Genomic DNA, 13,359 nt, shown 5'->3' on the forward strand with positions numbered 1-13,359 from the left:
GTGTGTGTGTGTGTGTGTGTGTGTGTGTGTGTGTGTGTGTGTGTGTGTGTGTGTGTGTGTGTGTGTGTGTGTGTGTGTGTGTGTGTGTGTTACTAGTTTGTGCTCCTAATGGTTTTAGAGAGGACATCATTGTTTATCACAGGGGTTTCATTTTTGCTCTGCATCCCCTCTTATCAAATTCAATGAACAATCTAGAAACCCGCTGTTGATTCAACTCCCATTAGATTGTGATTAGAAATCATGGCAAGAAAGAGACTGGCACAACTGATTGAATCTTTGACTGCTGTGATACATTGTTGCACAGAATACACTGGACAGCAGTTCAAAAAAGACAGGAAATGACACATTCAAACAGCAGAGGAACAAAGTACTGCTAGACTTCAGATTTCAGCTTTTTCTATAAATAGGAAATGCTGCTTCCTGATTGGCTTAGTGTACGCATGCTGCACTCTAAACAGCCATATTGTGGAAAACTAACTTTTCCTTTTCCTACTCTTATGAAATGTAAGAGTAAACATATTCAAAACAAAAACTAATAGCAAATCATAACTATATTTACATTAAAAAAATTTAAAGGTAAAAGATTGCAAACAGCAAGGGTAATCGATGCTGATTGGTCAATAGGTGTGTTTTATTTACAATAAAGCACGGCTATAATTGCTTCACCCAACAGATCTGTGTCACTGTGTGACACCCTTAGCAACCACCATTAGCAACATAAACAATCAGTATACTGTGAAATCTGTTCCATGCAATATGAATTTCGACAAAAGCAGCTGTTTATTTATGTATTTAAGTAAGACCAACCTCTGCTGGCATTATGTCCGTGACATTCACATTTAATTTTGAGGCCACACGTTTCCCCCTCAAATAATGTTTTCACATGTGGTTATGTATATGTGGAAGCAGCACACAGTTTCCAAGTGCAGTGGAAATTATTTTATTTTAAAGTTTTCTATTTCAGTACTGTATAATGAACTGTAGTCCATTATACTGTGTTTATACTGGGCAACCTTCACTTCTTATGTTGTGCTGAACCGCAAACAGGTCTGGTTTCAATTAAAAGATGCAAAACGAACATTTTCTCATGCATAGAAATAAGCATATGTATGTGTGTGAGGAAATATCCTATATTGTGCAGATGAAAACAGTTTCTAGTCATCCATCAGATGATGGATTATATCTAGGATCATTTTCTTGTCGTTTATTGTCACTGTCAGGGACAATTTTTTCTGGAAGGATGAAATTTAAAGATTTTAATTTTAAAAAGTGACATATTAATACATATATTTTCATCTTTAACATTTGTATTATGGTTACCCTTTTATAAAAGCAATAAGGTACTCTAGGCATGCTGCATTGTGAAGTCACGGCTGAAGGGGCTGTGCTTCAACAGCAAACCTCGAGTATGTTATATTGCTTACTTAAAACACTCTACACACCAAGGACTGAGATGTTCCTACATCAATTATCATAAAGTGTGAGTGACAATATCCGTAGCAGTAGTACTCACTAGCAGCAATGCATCCAGCTGGTTAATATAGATTTCTTCACTGGCCAAGAAGCCTGACAGAACCAGTTTCTTCATTTCCAGACCTTTTTCCATGTCTCCCTGAAACAGAAACACATACAATACAGATGAATCAGGTGAATCTAAAAACATATAACGCGCACTGGGGCTATCAAGCTTCAAAACTGATGCAAAATCATAGTGGTCCAAATGACTTATGCTATTGTATTTAAACCTGATATTCACTGCACTGCAGTGAAAAACAGAAAGCTGCTTGGTATGAAAGTGATTTCAAAAAAACTATGTGAGCGGTGCTTTATAAATTGCTACACTATTGACACAATGGACCTGTTTTTGTAGTGAAATTGAAAAAGTGCCCACAAATCAGTGCTCACCCCTACACATAAACACAATGCCCCACGTGTCTCACACACTCACAGAGCCCACTCTCATAAAGCTGGCAAATGCCGCTCGAGTGCTAAATGTAGAGAATTTGCCCACAAATCTGTGCTCACACCTACTCGCTGCCTGCTCTGTTACACGGCAACAGCCTCGCAGCGGCCAAGTTATGAATGTAAGTCACGTGCCTGCTCGCGAGTGCTCACGCTTACTGACAAACACTTTGCACCAGGCTCCGCTCGCACAAAATATCATCACAAAATGTTCCCCATTCCCAGCAATCGGGTCATCACAAGTGATACAGACAGCCACCGCTATCAGCGAAACGCCGTACCCGAGATCCGAGGGCGCGCGCACCTCGCACACACCTCCGGTTCAGTTTCCCGAGCCCACAAGTGCGGCGATCGGAACCCGGAGTCCATTCTGCCCCTAGCTATACATGTAAAAGCATGGAAGGCTATTCCAGGTAGGGCGGTAGTACTCTGGTAGAAAAAAAAAATGGTAGCCAATTTTTCTATGATCTCGGACTTGTCTCGGACTCGCTGGTATTCGGACTCGGACTTGTCTCGGTCTCAGCCACTGGTCTTGCCAAATATGCCTTTTGGTCTCGACCGAGTCCAGGTGTCTTTATTATGCTCCCAGTAAGCACACATAAAAGCCATTTATATGCGCGCTGTTTCTTTGCTCTGGTGTGAGCCACGATTGCGCAAGAACCAGCCAGTCATCGAGATATAATTCAGCACGCGCACTCCCCGGAGTCTCAAGAGAAAGCACCGCGTCCATGCAATTCGTAAATGTACGAGGTGCTAGGGACAGACCGAACGGCAGAACTGTGTATTGATAAGCCTGCCCCTCGAAGGTGTATCTCAAGAATGGCCTGTGATGGGGGGCTAAATGAATTTGAAATTATGCGTCTTTCGGATCCACAGTGAAACACTGCTATTATGAGGTATCACCATATGTCATCATTCTGTTTTCTTTAGATTAGAACAGGGGTTTTCAACTGGTTCTGTGCCAGGGACCACCATTCTGACTAACAAGTAATCGGCGGCCCACTATTCTGTGTGTGTGTGTGTGTGTGTGACGAGAAAGCTTCGACGATTTCATTTGAAAGCAACGTTAACATACGATAACTGTACGAACAACATAACTGTAAATCCATATTTAACATAATCTTCACTGTATTTTCTTTTTCGTTTCCCACTACGATTCCCTGTTTCCTCCGAAGTTGTCTGAAGAGCATGCAGCAGAAGCCTGTCCATCTGTCCTGACTTTTCTCACTAAAAAGTGATCCATGCTGGTGCTGACTAGCAAACTTCGCCTTAGTTAGAAACGTTAGCTGACAGCTCCACTCCACTCCAAGTAGGCTGGAATGCATGTCACGGACCACATGCAATGCCGCCGTGGACCACCAGGGGGCCGCGGACCACCGGTTGAAAACCCCTGGATTAGAAGATTATATGATATCAACGGGAATGTCTATACTTAAAAATCCTGGGTGTTGTGACACTGTTTTTGCTTTTAGATCAACAAATAATAACCCAAAAAGATTGTCTTTCACAAGACTTTTTTTCCCTGTCCTGGACTCGGTCTTGACTCGGACCTTTTTGGACTCGGTCTTGCCTTTGACTTGAACCTCTTTGGTCTTGGTCTTGTCTTGGACTCGACTAGTCCTGGTCTTGGACTTATCTTGGACTCGACAAAGGTGGTCTTGACTAAAGCCCTAATTCCAGGAGTGTCAGAATGGGTGCTGAGCACAATAAGACAGGGCTATTCGCTGCAGTTCGCTCGCCGTCCCCCTCGCTTTCGAGCACGGACCAAGACGAAAGTGAAAGCGGATGTAGCGCATCTACTCCACGCAGAAATAGCCAAACTGCTGTGCAAAGGGGCCATAGAACCAGTACCTCCTTCTCCGAGCGAGTCAGGCTTTTACAGACGCTATTTTCTCGTACCCAAGAAGGACGGAGCTCTAAGACCTATCTTAGAACCTGAGATATTTGAACAAAGCTCTCATGAGAAGTCCGTTCAAAATGCTCACGACCAGACAAATTCTCGCACAAGTTCGCCCAAGAGACTGGTTTATCTCTCTCGATCTGAAAGATGCGGATAGTCCCCCGTCACAGGCCATTCTTGAGATTCGCCTCCGACGGTCGGGCATATCAATGCACCGTCCTCCCGTTCGGCCTGTCTTTGGCACCCCGTACATTTACGAAGTGCATGGACGCGGCTCTCGCCCCCTTGAGAGAAAAAGGGCTGCGAATTCTGAACTATTTGGACGATTGGCTGATTCTAGCACAGTCAGAGATAGAACTGTTATCTCACAGAACAGTGCTTCTCAGTCACCTGGAAAGCCTGGGTCTCACGGTCAACTGGACCAAGAGCTCATTACTGCCCAGTCAGTCAGTTTCCTTTCTAGGAATAGAACTGGACTCTGTGGCTCTGACGGCCCATTTATCAACACAGAGCACGCGCCGTGTTCGACACCTGGCCGCATCTTTCCAGGAGGGCAGAATCGCTTCTCTGAAAACATTCCAGAGGATGCTGGGCTGTATGGCATTGGCTGCGGCTGTGCTTCAGCTGGGCCTGCTGTGCCTACGCCCGCTACAGCGCTGGCTGAACGCCGAAGTGCCTCACCAGTCTTGGGTTTCAGGCTGCAGACGGATCAGAGTGACTCAGAGCTGCGTTTTGGCTCGGCAGCCCTGGTTAGCGGCCGACTGGTACCAGCGGGGAGTGATAATGGGAGCCGTCTCACACCGAAAGGTCATCTTGACGGACGCCTCCAACTTAGGATGGGGCACCCTCTTCGAGGGCAGACCGGTCTTTGACCTGTGGTCAAACCAAGAGAGACGCTTCCACATAAACTGTCTGGAAATGATAGCGGTCGAGAACGCGCTCAGGTGCTTCCTCCCGTTCAAATGGGACCACCATGTGCTAGTCCGCTCGGAAAACATGTCTGTGGTGTCCTACATAAACCGTCAGGGCGGTGTCAGATCCAGAAGTCTCTGCCATCTGACAGAACGCCTTCTTGTATGGTCTCAGCACCTCCTGCGCTTGCTGAGAGCTGCGCATTTGTCAGGCCACCTGAACGACGGCCCAGACAAACTATCCAGGAACTATGTTCCCCCAGGGGAATGGTCCCTGCACCCCCAGACAGTCCAGTTACTGTGGCGCCTTTTCGGAAAAGAGAAAGTCGACCTGTTTGCGTCAAAAGACAACGCTCATTGCCCGATGTTCTTTTCAAAGAACGAGGATGCGCTGGCCCAAATCTGGCCCAGCCTCCCACTTTATGCTTTCCCTCCGGTCTCTCTGTTACCACAGGTAATCAAGAGGATCAGGGAAACGTGCCACTCGGGGCTCCTTATAGCCCCGCGATGGGAAAATCAAATCTGGTTCCTGGAGCTGATGCGACTGTCACACACAGCCCCCTGGCCGATTCTGGTGAGGAGAGATCTCCTCTCTCAAGCCCGCGGCTCAATCTGGCATCCCCATCCAGAGCGCTGGTCTCTGCACGTATGGTTAATCAACGGATAACCATTGTCCTGCCAGAAGGAGGGATGAACACGATAACGCAATCCAGAGCTCCCTCTACGAGGCGGCTTTACGCGTCTAAATGGTCTGTGTTCTGTGTTGACTTTTATACGCTAAGCCAACCCCATTTTGGGGGCTGTGACGCGTAGAGGGCGCGAAGCATATTGGGCGAGACGTTACGAGCGAGGCTCAGTGGTAGGCTGCAGCAGTTGCCGCAGGGCAGCCAATGGGCACGCAAGATAGCCTGCTCTAGGTCTGCTGGCTGCTGCACTGCGTTGACAATATATGAAAAATTAAGAATAATTAAGGATAATTTTAATTTCTCAATACCTCTAGAAAAGATGACATTACCCGTAGCGTAAGCAACTTACACAATACTCGTTCCTTCTTCTAGAGAGAACCGAGGTTACGTATGTAACCAAGTACGTTCTGCATTGCAAGCGCAATGCTGTACCAGGTGAGCTACCAACCAAGTTTGCTTACAGCGGAAAAGGAATAAAGATGGAGAAAGCTATGTGACACAACGGTCAAAATGTATTAGTTAGCAAATCATACACTATGGTAAAGGTGTTTTGAGGTGATTGGTATTGAAAATCAATTCATTACTAATGGCCCTCCAATATGGTATAAGATACAAGACTACTGGCACACCTGGCAGATAAAGATAATCCGTGGATAAAACTAACAAGTTTGTAAAAAATAATAACAGACTTTCAAACTCTCAAGGTGAAACATGGTCTGGTAAATCAAGACTTCTATCGGTATCTACAAATGAGAAATAGATATGATGAAATTACAAAGGGGGGTGCAGACAGAAGGGTCAGCATCATTCTGAATATATTCCGATTAGCTTATAATGTGAATAATATTACAAAAATCATAGGGCTGTACCAAGGTCTCCAAAAAATTAAACCAATAAACATGCAATATGTCAAAAAGAAATTGTAAAAGGAAATAGGCACAGCAATAGACGAGAATGACTGGGAAGTAATGTGTAAAATGCAACAGGAGAGAGAGGATTGAAACAAACTGTAGTAAGCACAATATGAGATTTTATCCACTTGTCCCTATGTATGTATATAGTTTATTGTGTAAAAAATGTAAAAAAATTAAGTTATAAAAAAAGAGAAAAATTCATTGACAATCTGAGTCTGTAATCATATTTTGTGTGAAAAGGAATAAAAGTTGTTTGTGTTTTACTGCCTTTAGTGTTCATTTCAGCTGGGAACTGTAGTGAATCATAGGCATAGGTAAATTTTTGTTGTAATATTCAAGAAATTTGCAACACCTGTAGTAAATCAAACCATGTGTTCAGCTTGTCCTACTACTAGTCTGTTCTGATTTTATTTCTCTCTCTGGCATGAAATTTCTCAGGCAGAGACACACCCTGAGAATTCACCCATCCAGGTACAAAGTTCAAACTGTTTCTGTGTTTGTGTGTTCAAACAAAGACACAGACATGCTATCTAAACCCATCCATTTGAACAAACACCTGTGAATATGAGTGAAAGAGGAAAACTTAAGGAGCCTTCAAGTGTAATCCAACTTTCAAAAGTCTGCTTCCAATGTTTTTGCACCAAATAAACCTTTAAACCAAATCCCCCTTTGAACTTTCCATTTACAACGGCTCTTGCTTATGAGTTCATAAAAAAATTTTTTGGAACAATTACTGTAAGTGTAAATTCTCCCACCATGTCTGTCCACCAAAACCACCAAAAATACATGAGGATAAATCAAAACATGACTGGGTCTGCTTGAAACCCATGAAATTTGATTACATAAAGGAATAAACAGCAGTTCTATCTGAAAAGACAGGAAGTACCACCCTTATGACTAACTACATAAAGAAAGCGGCCAAATATCCCCACCATTGCCCTTATAATTCACTCACAAACCCTCCTTTGTCCAGAGAACTATTTATTCTGTGACTCTCTTGAAGGGAAAAAATGAACACGTTTCAGACTCGTTATAACAGTTATAAATATCCTGTGTGAAAATGATAATCGTGAACGTGTAAAAAATAAAAAAGGATTACTTTTGAAACAGATTGTGAAAACCCTGAAGAACCCTTTAAAGACCATCAAAGGGATAGTTCTATAGTCCAAATATTAATATTCTGTTATCATTTATTCAGTCATGTTTTTCCAAAACTGCACTCCAAGACTTTCTTTCTTCTGTGGAACATGAAAGATATTTTGAAAAGAATGTTGTTACCAAATTTTGGTGACCATTAAATTTTATTTTAGGGAGACAAAAAAACTAAAACAAAAAAACTTGAAGGAAAAAAAAACAGAAGAAAGGAAAGTCACACCACAGAACATTCTGGAGTCCCTCTCACTTTAATACTTTTTGGACCTTGAATGTCATTGCATTAGATACAATATCTCAAAACAATTACAACCAACTCTTTTCTTTTTTTTTACATTTGAACCTAATGCAATTAATTTCATTTTAAGTGAGAGCGATTTGAATTCATGTGTGTTGATGTTCAGAATTTAAGTTTTGCACAGCAGTACTTAATGAATAGCAGTGACTACGGTGCCTAGTGCTCATAGCGATAAGATATTGATAAGGAATGATGACAGACACAGGAAGAAAATTATTTATAAACACAGTTGTTGTCATTAGTGAAAGACCGAGAATGGGCAAACATTAAATAAGAGGAAGTAACAGAGACTGAGAAGTTCCTAAACTGTCTAAACAGACAATGTACAGCCAGACCAAGAAATGCATTTGTCTACCAGAATGTGTGTGTGTGTGTGTGTGTGTGTATATATATATATATATATATGTGTGTGTGTACATATATATATATGTATATATGTATACATATATGTATGTATGTATATATATATATATATATATATATATATATATATATATATATATATATATATATATATATATATATATATATATATATATATAGTCACTATTAATGAATGTCCATGTTAGACTAAAGTGAGTCTAGGAAAGTTTTCCTAAGTGTCACTTATTTTCCTAATTAAAATGGATAATTGTTGTAAAAAAGTATTTGCAAGCCTAATTTTGATCTGTGAGAAAATCATCTGATTTTGACTGAACACATCAACATACCTGTAACTGGTGAGAGCTGTGACGCAATGGATATTGCACATGCTCTTCACACATTGAGCTTTGGTGCTCAGATAGCTGATGCAGGTTTGAGTCTGCAAGATATCCTGAAATTATTAGTAATGATCCACTGACATTTTGGCCCACCATATATGACACTAATAGAATGCTAATAGAAGGTTAATTTAAAATGAGCAGTTGTGATTAGTTTTATTAAGGTGAAACGCTATTTATTAGTGGTGCTTGCTTTTAAAAAACAAAACAAAAAAAACTTGCTTTTTTAAAGACAAATGTTAAATTTCAGCAAACTTCCCACATATTTTGTGGTATGGACCTGAACAATACCTCACATTTGGGTGGAGGAAAGGAGTGCCATTATTTGGTGGATGATAAGATTGATACGATGTGGGGGGGTTTGGGGGGTTTGATGTGGTTTTTTTTATTTTTTTATAAAAAAAATCTATGAAATAAAATATTGACTTCCACTGAAAGGGAAGTATAAAATATCTATTTTATACCGTTCAAAAGTTTGGGTTCAGTAAGATTTTTTAAAGCAATTAATACTTATATTCAGCAAGGATGCATTACATTGACCAAAAGTTACAGTAAATACACTGTTACAAAATTTCTATTTTAAATAAATTACGTTCTTTTGAACTTTCCATTTATCAAAGAATCGAATATATATATATATATATATATATATATATATATATATATATATATATATATATACAGGTCCTTCTCAAAAAATTAGCATATTGTGATAAAGTTCATTATTTTCCATAATGTAATGATAAAAATTAAACTTTCATATATTTTAGATTCATTGCACACCAACTGAAATATTTCAGGTCTTTTATTGTTTTAATACTGATGATTTTGGCATACAGCTAATGAAAACCCAAAATTTCTGTCTCAAAAAATTAGCATATTTCATCCGACCAATAAAAGAAGTGTTTTAATACAAAAAAAAAAAGTCAACCTTCAAATAATTATGTTCAGTTATGCACACAATAGTCAATACTTGGTCGGGAATCCTTTTGCAGAAATGACTGCTTCAATGCGGCGTGGCATGGAGGCAATCAGCCTGTGGCACTGCTGAGGTGTTATGGAGGCCCAGGATGCTTCGATAGCGGCCTTAAGCTCATCCAGAGTGTTGGGTCTTGCGTCTCTCAACTTTCTATTCACAATATCCCACAGATTCTCTATGGGGTTCAGGTCAGGAGAGTTGGCAGGCCAATTGAGCACAGTAATACCATGGTCAGTAAACCATTTACCAGTGGTTTTGGCACTGTGAGCAGGTGCCAGATCGTGCTGAAAAATGAAATCTTCATCTCCATAAAGCTTTTCAGCAGATGGAAGCATGAAGTGCTCCAAAATCTCCTGATAGCTAGCTGCATTGACCCTGCCCTTGATAAAACACAGTGGACCAACACCAGCAGCTGACATGGCACCCCAGACCATCACTGACTGTGGGTACTTGACACTGGACTTCAGGCATTTTGGCATTTCCTTCTCCCCAGTCTTCCTCCAGACTCTGGCACCTTGATTTCCGAATGACATGCAAAACTGAGCAACAGTCCAGTGCTGCTTCTCTGTAGCCCAGGTCAGGCGCTTCTGCCGCTGTTTCTAGTTCAAAAGTGGCTTGACCTGGGGACTGCGGCACCTGTAGCCCATTTCCCGCACACGCCTGTGCACGGTGGCTCTGGATGTTTCTACTCCAGACTCAGTCCACTGCTTCCGCAGGTCCCCCAAGGTCTGGAATCGGTCCTTCTCCACAATCTTCCTCAGGGTCCGGTCACCTCTTCTCGTTGTCCAGCGTTTTTTGCCACACTTTTTCCTTCCCACAGACTTCCCTCTGAGGTGCCTTGATACAGCACTCTGGGAACAGCCTATTTGTTCAGAAATTTCTTTCTGTGTCTTACCCTCTTGCTTGAGGGTGTCAATGATGGCCTTCTGGACAGCAGTCAGGTCGGCAGTCTTACCCATGATTGCGGTTTTGAGTAATGAAACAGGCTGGGAGTTTTTAAAAGCCTCAGGAATCTTTTGGAGGTGTTTATAATTAATTAGTTGATTCAGATGATTAGGTTAATAGCTCGTTTAGAGACCCTTTTCATGATATGCTAATTTTTTGAGACAGGAATTTTGGGTTTTCATGAGCTGTATGCCAAAATCATCAGTATTAAAACAATAAAAGACCTGAAATATTTCAGTTGGTGTGCAATGATTCTAAAATATATGAAAGTTTAATTTGTATCATTACATTATGGAAAATAATTAACTTTATCACAATATGCTAATTTTTTGAGAAGGACCTGTATATATATATATATATATATATATATGTTAAAAACATTATTACAAGTTTACCGTTTTGAATAGAGCTAAGGCAAGCAGATAGTTTTGTACACTGGCTGGTTATGTACTTGCTCAATTTATTTTGGATAATTTTTAACCCAAAAACAGTTACGGACCGGAGCTTTAAGCAGAACAACTGTTTTCAACATTGATTATAATAATAAAAAATAAAAAATCTAGAGCACCAAATCAGCATATTACAATGATTTCTGAAACATCATTGACACTGACGACTGGCTGCTAAATTCAGCTTTATCATCAAAGGAATAAATTACATTTAAAAATATATTCAAAGAGAAAACAGATATTTTAAACTGTAGTGTACTGTATTACTGTTTTACTGTATTTTTGATCAAATAAATGCAGCCTTGTTGAGCCTTTTTTTTTTTTTAAATCGGTAACAATTTATTTAAGGTGACAGTTACACATTACTACACATACTTGCTATAGTAATAACAGTAAATTATGCATAATTACAAGTAACTAATTATGTTATTATGCCCTAAATCAACCCCTGACCGTAAACATAAATCTATAGTAAGTACATGAATTTAATTAATATTACTCAGTACTTACTTGAGTTCAATGTAACTATGTCACCTTAAAATAAAGTGTAACCAAAACAATCTTACCGACCCCAAACTTTTAAACGTTCATGTAAGAGAGACAAAGAGAGAGAGATTCAGGCAGAGATCTATGGACCAAAATATCAGAGATTGAGGGGTGTTTTTTTTTTTTTTTTATGGGGGATATTCTGACCACTTACATTTTATGTCAAAATATAACATGTAAACAATGTAGTAAACTAAGAATTGCTCCTCTCTATCCCGGTCCTCTTTTAAAACATGTGCTGCTTAACAGCTAAAATGTCTTTTTCTTTTTCAACTCATTATACTGTCCATCTTCTGTGTACATGGACAACAGTAACTCAAACTCACATGATTCAGGTCAGTCTTAAACTAAACCCGTTTAGAAGCACAGAATTTCACAATTGTTTTGACCGATAAAGGGATAGTTCATCCAAACTGATGAACATTCTATCAAATTTTATTCTCACTCACAAAAAAACAACAGCAACAACAAAAACGGTCAGACAGGTTTGGAATGACATGATGGTGAGAAAAATTAACAGAATTTTTATTTTAGGGTAACTGAGCCTTTACGAGAACGGTGTGTTTATGGCCTGTGTGCTCTGAATGTGAGTGTCCAACTATAGAGAATATGAGATTGTGCTAATGATAGCCACAAAGTGAAGTAACTGCTGGTGGAGTCTGAGGAAGCATGGATGCTCTTATAGAAACACTAAACATCCCAAATCAAACAAACTATAGCAAATGAAATGCAAAAGGGTCAAAATCACAGCAACAGTTGGTGTACAGTTGCTGTATTTGTGCAAAAACTGTCCCAGTTTCTGCCTTTATCTGAAAGATTTCTGTCTTGACAATTGTGTTAGAACAGGATAAAGATCATTAAGACCATACAGACTCACCGTTGCTACATATGACTGGTACAACCTAAGCGAAAGAGAACTGAACAAACATTAACGCCACGTCGTGAAATGTTTTAATACTTTTTCACCTTACTATTTTTAGCCATTGAGAAAAAAGCCAGCAGAGGAAGAGAAGTGCTGTCTTGTCTCTTCACCTCTCAGCCTGTCTCTCTCTCACCTTAAATGTCCTGAGTTCCATTGGGGTGAATGGACAGTCTGAGTCCATCTCATTGTCAAACAAATCTTCATCCTCCAGAACTTTGTCCAAAAGACCTAGCACCTCATCCTCATCCTCCTCCATGCTGGCGGCTGATCCCTCTCTCTCCTCTCCCTGCGTTTCACTCACTGCTTTCTTCCTTTCAAGTTTTGAAAAGCCGCTTGTGACAGATCAATGCCTCCACTGGAATTCTACCTCTTCTGCCAACTGAGGTTTTTTTCTCTCTCTCACTGGAACGGTAACATGTCCTCCCTCTCACACAAACACATAAAGAGCTACTTGCTTCCTCTCCCTCGTATACACACACACATCGAATGGCCCGCCTTTGCACTCTCACACACACAGGCTTGAGCTGATCACGTCCCTCCCCTTACCGCAGTTCTGTCTTCCTGTTGTGTGTCAATTCCGGGTGCCCTGGGTTAAGAGACTGTCCACCATTTTCCTTTCTGGCCTTAACAGGTCTCTTTCTTATTTTCTAACTCTCTTTGTTGTTCCCACTTTATTTTAAGTGTCTTTAACTACCATGTACAAACATTTAAATAAATAATTTGATACAATGCATTTATTGTGTACACGTATTTGAAAAATAACTGCATGTGATTAATTTCTGTAGGTTACTATAATTACACTGTTAACCATGGCTGTGCAAAGGCAGGTCGCTTGTGGCACCTTTAAACCTAACCATACCACCAAACCTGTCCCGTATCCCACCACAATAGCAACAAAACTGTTTTGCAATTCAAATACTTAAGTACATTGTAC

General features: G+C 40.3%; 1 protein-coding gene across 5 annotated transcripts in view; it reads right to left on the reverse strand.

The window, feature by feature from the left end:
- Positions 1–13,359, reverse strand: part of abr (ABR activator of RhoGEF and GTPase) — a 320,646-nt gene that overhangs the window by 185,416 nt on the left and 121,871 nt on the right. For 4 of the 5 annotated variants that reach the window (XM_077231905.1, XM_077231903.1, XM_077231907.1 and 1 more), the window contains exon 3: positions 1,514–1,612. In XM_077231905.1, coding sequence (XP_077088020.1) covers positions 1,514–1,612 — 99 coding nt within the window. Of the gene's footprint in view, positions 1–1,513; positions 1,613–12,558; positions 13,181–13,359 lie in introns of those variants that run through there. The other variant, XM_077231908.1, reaches the window with a different exon arrangement.

This window comes from Siphateles boraxobius, unplaced genomic scaffold (genome assembly GCF_051911475.1).
Source record: "Siphateles boraxobius isolate OS27281-9 unplaced genomic scaffold, OSU_SipBor_1 16, whole genome shotgun sequence".
Classification (NCBI taxonomy): Eukaryota; Metazoa; Chordata; class Actinopteri; order Cypriniformes; family Leuciscidae; genus Siphateles; species Siphateles boraxobius.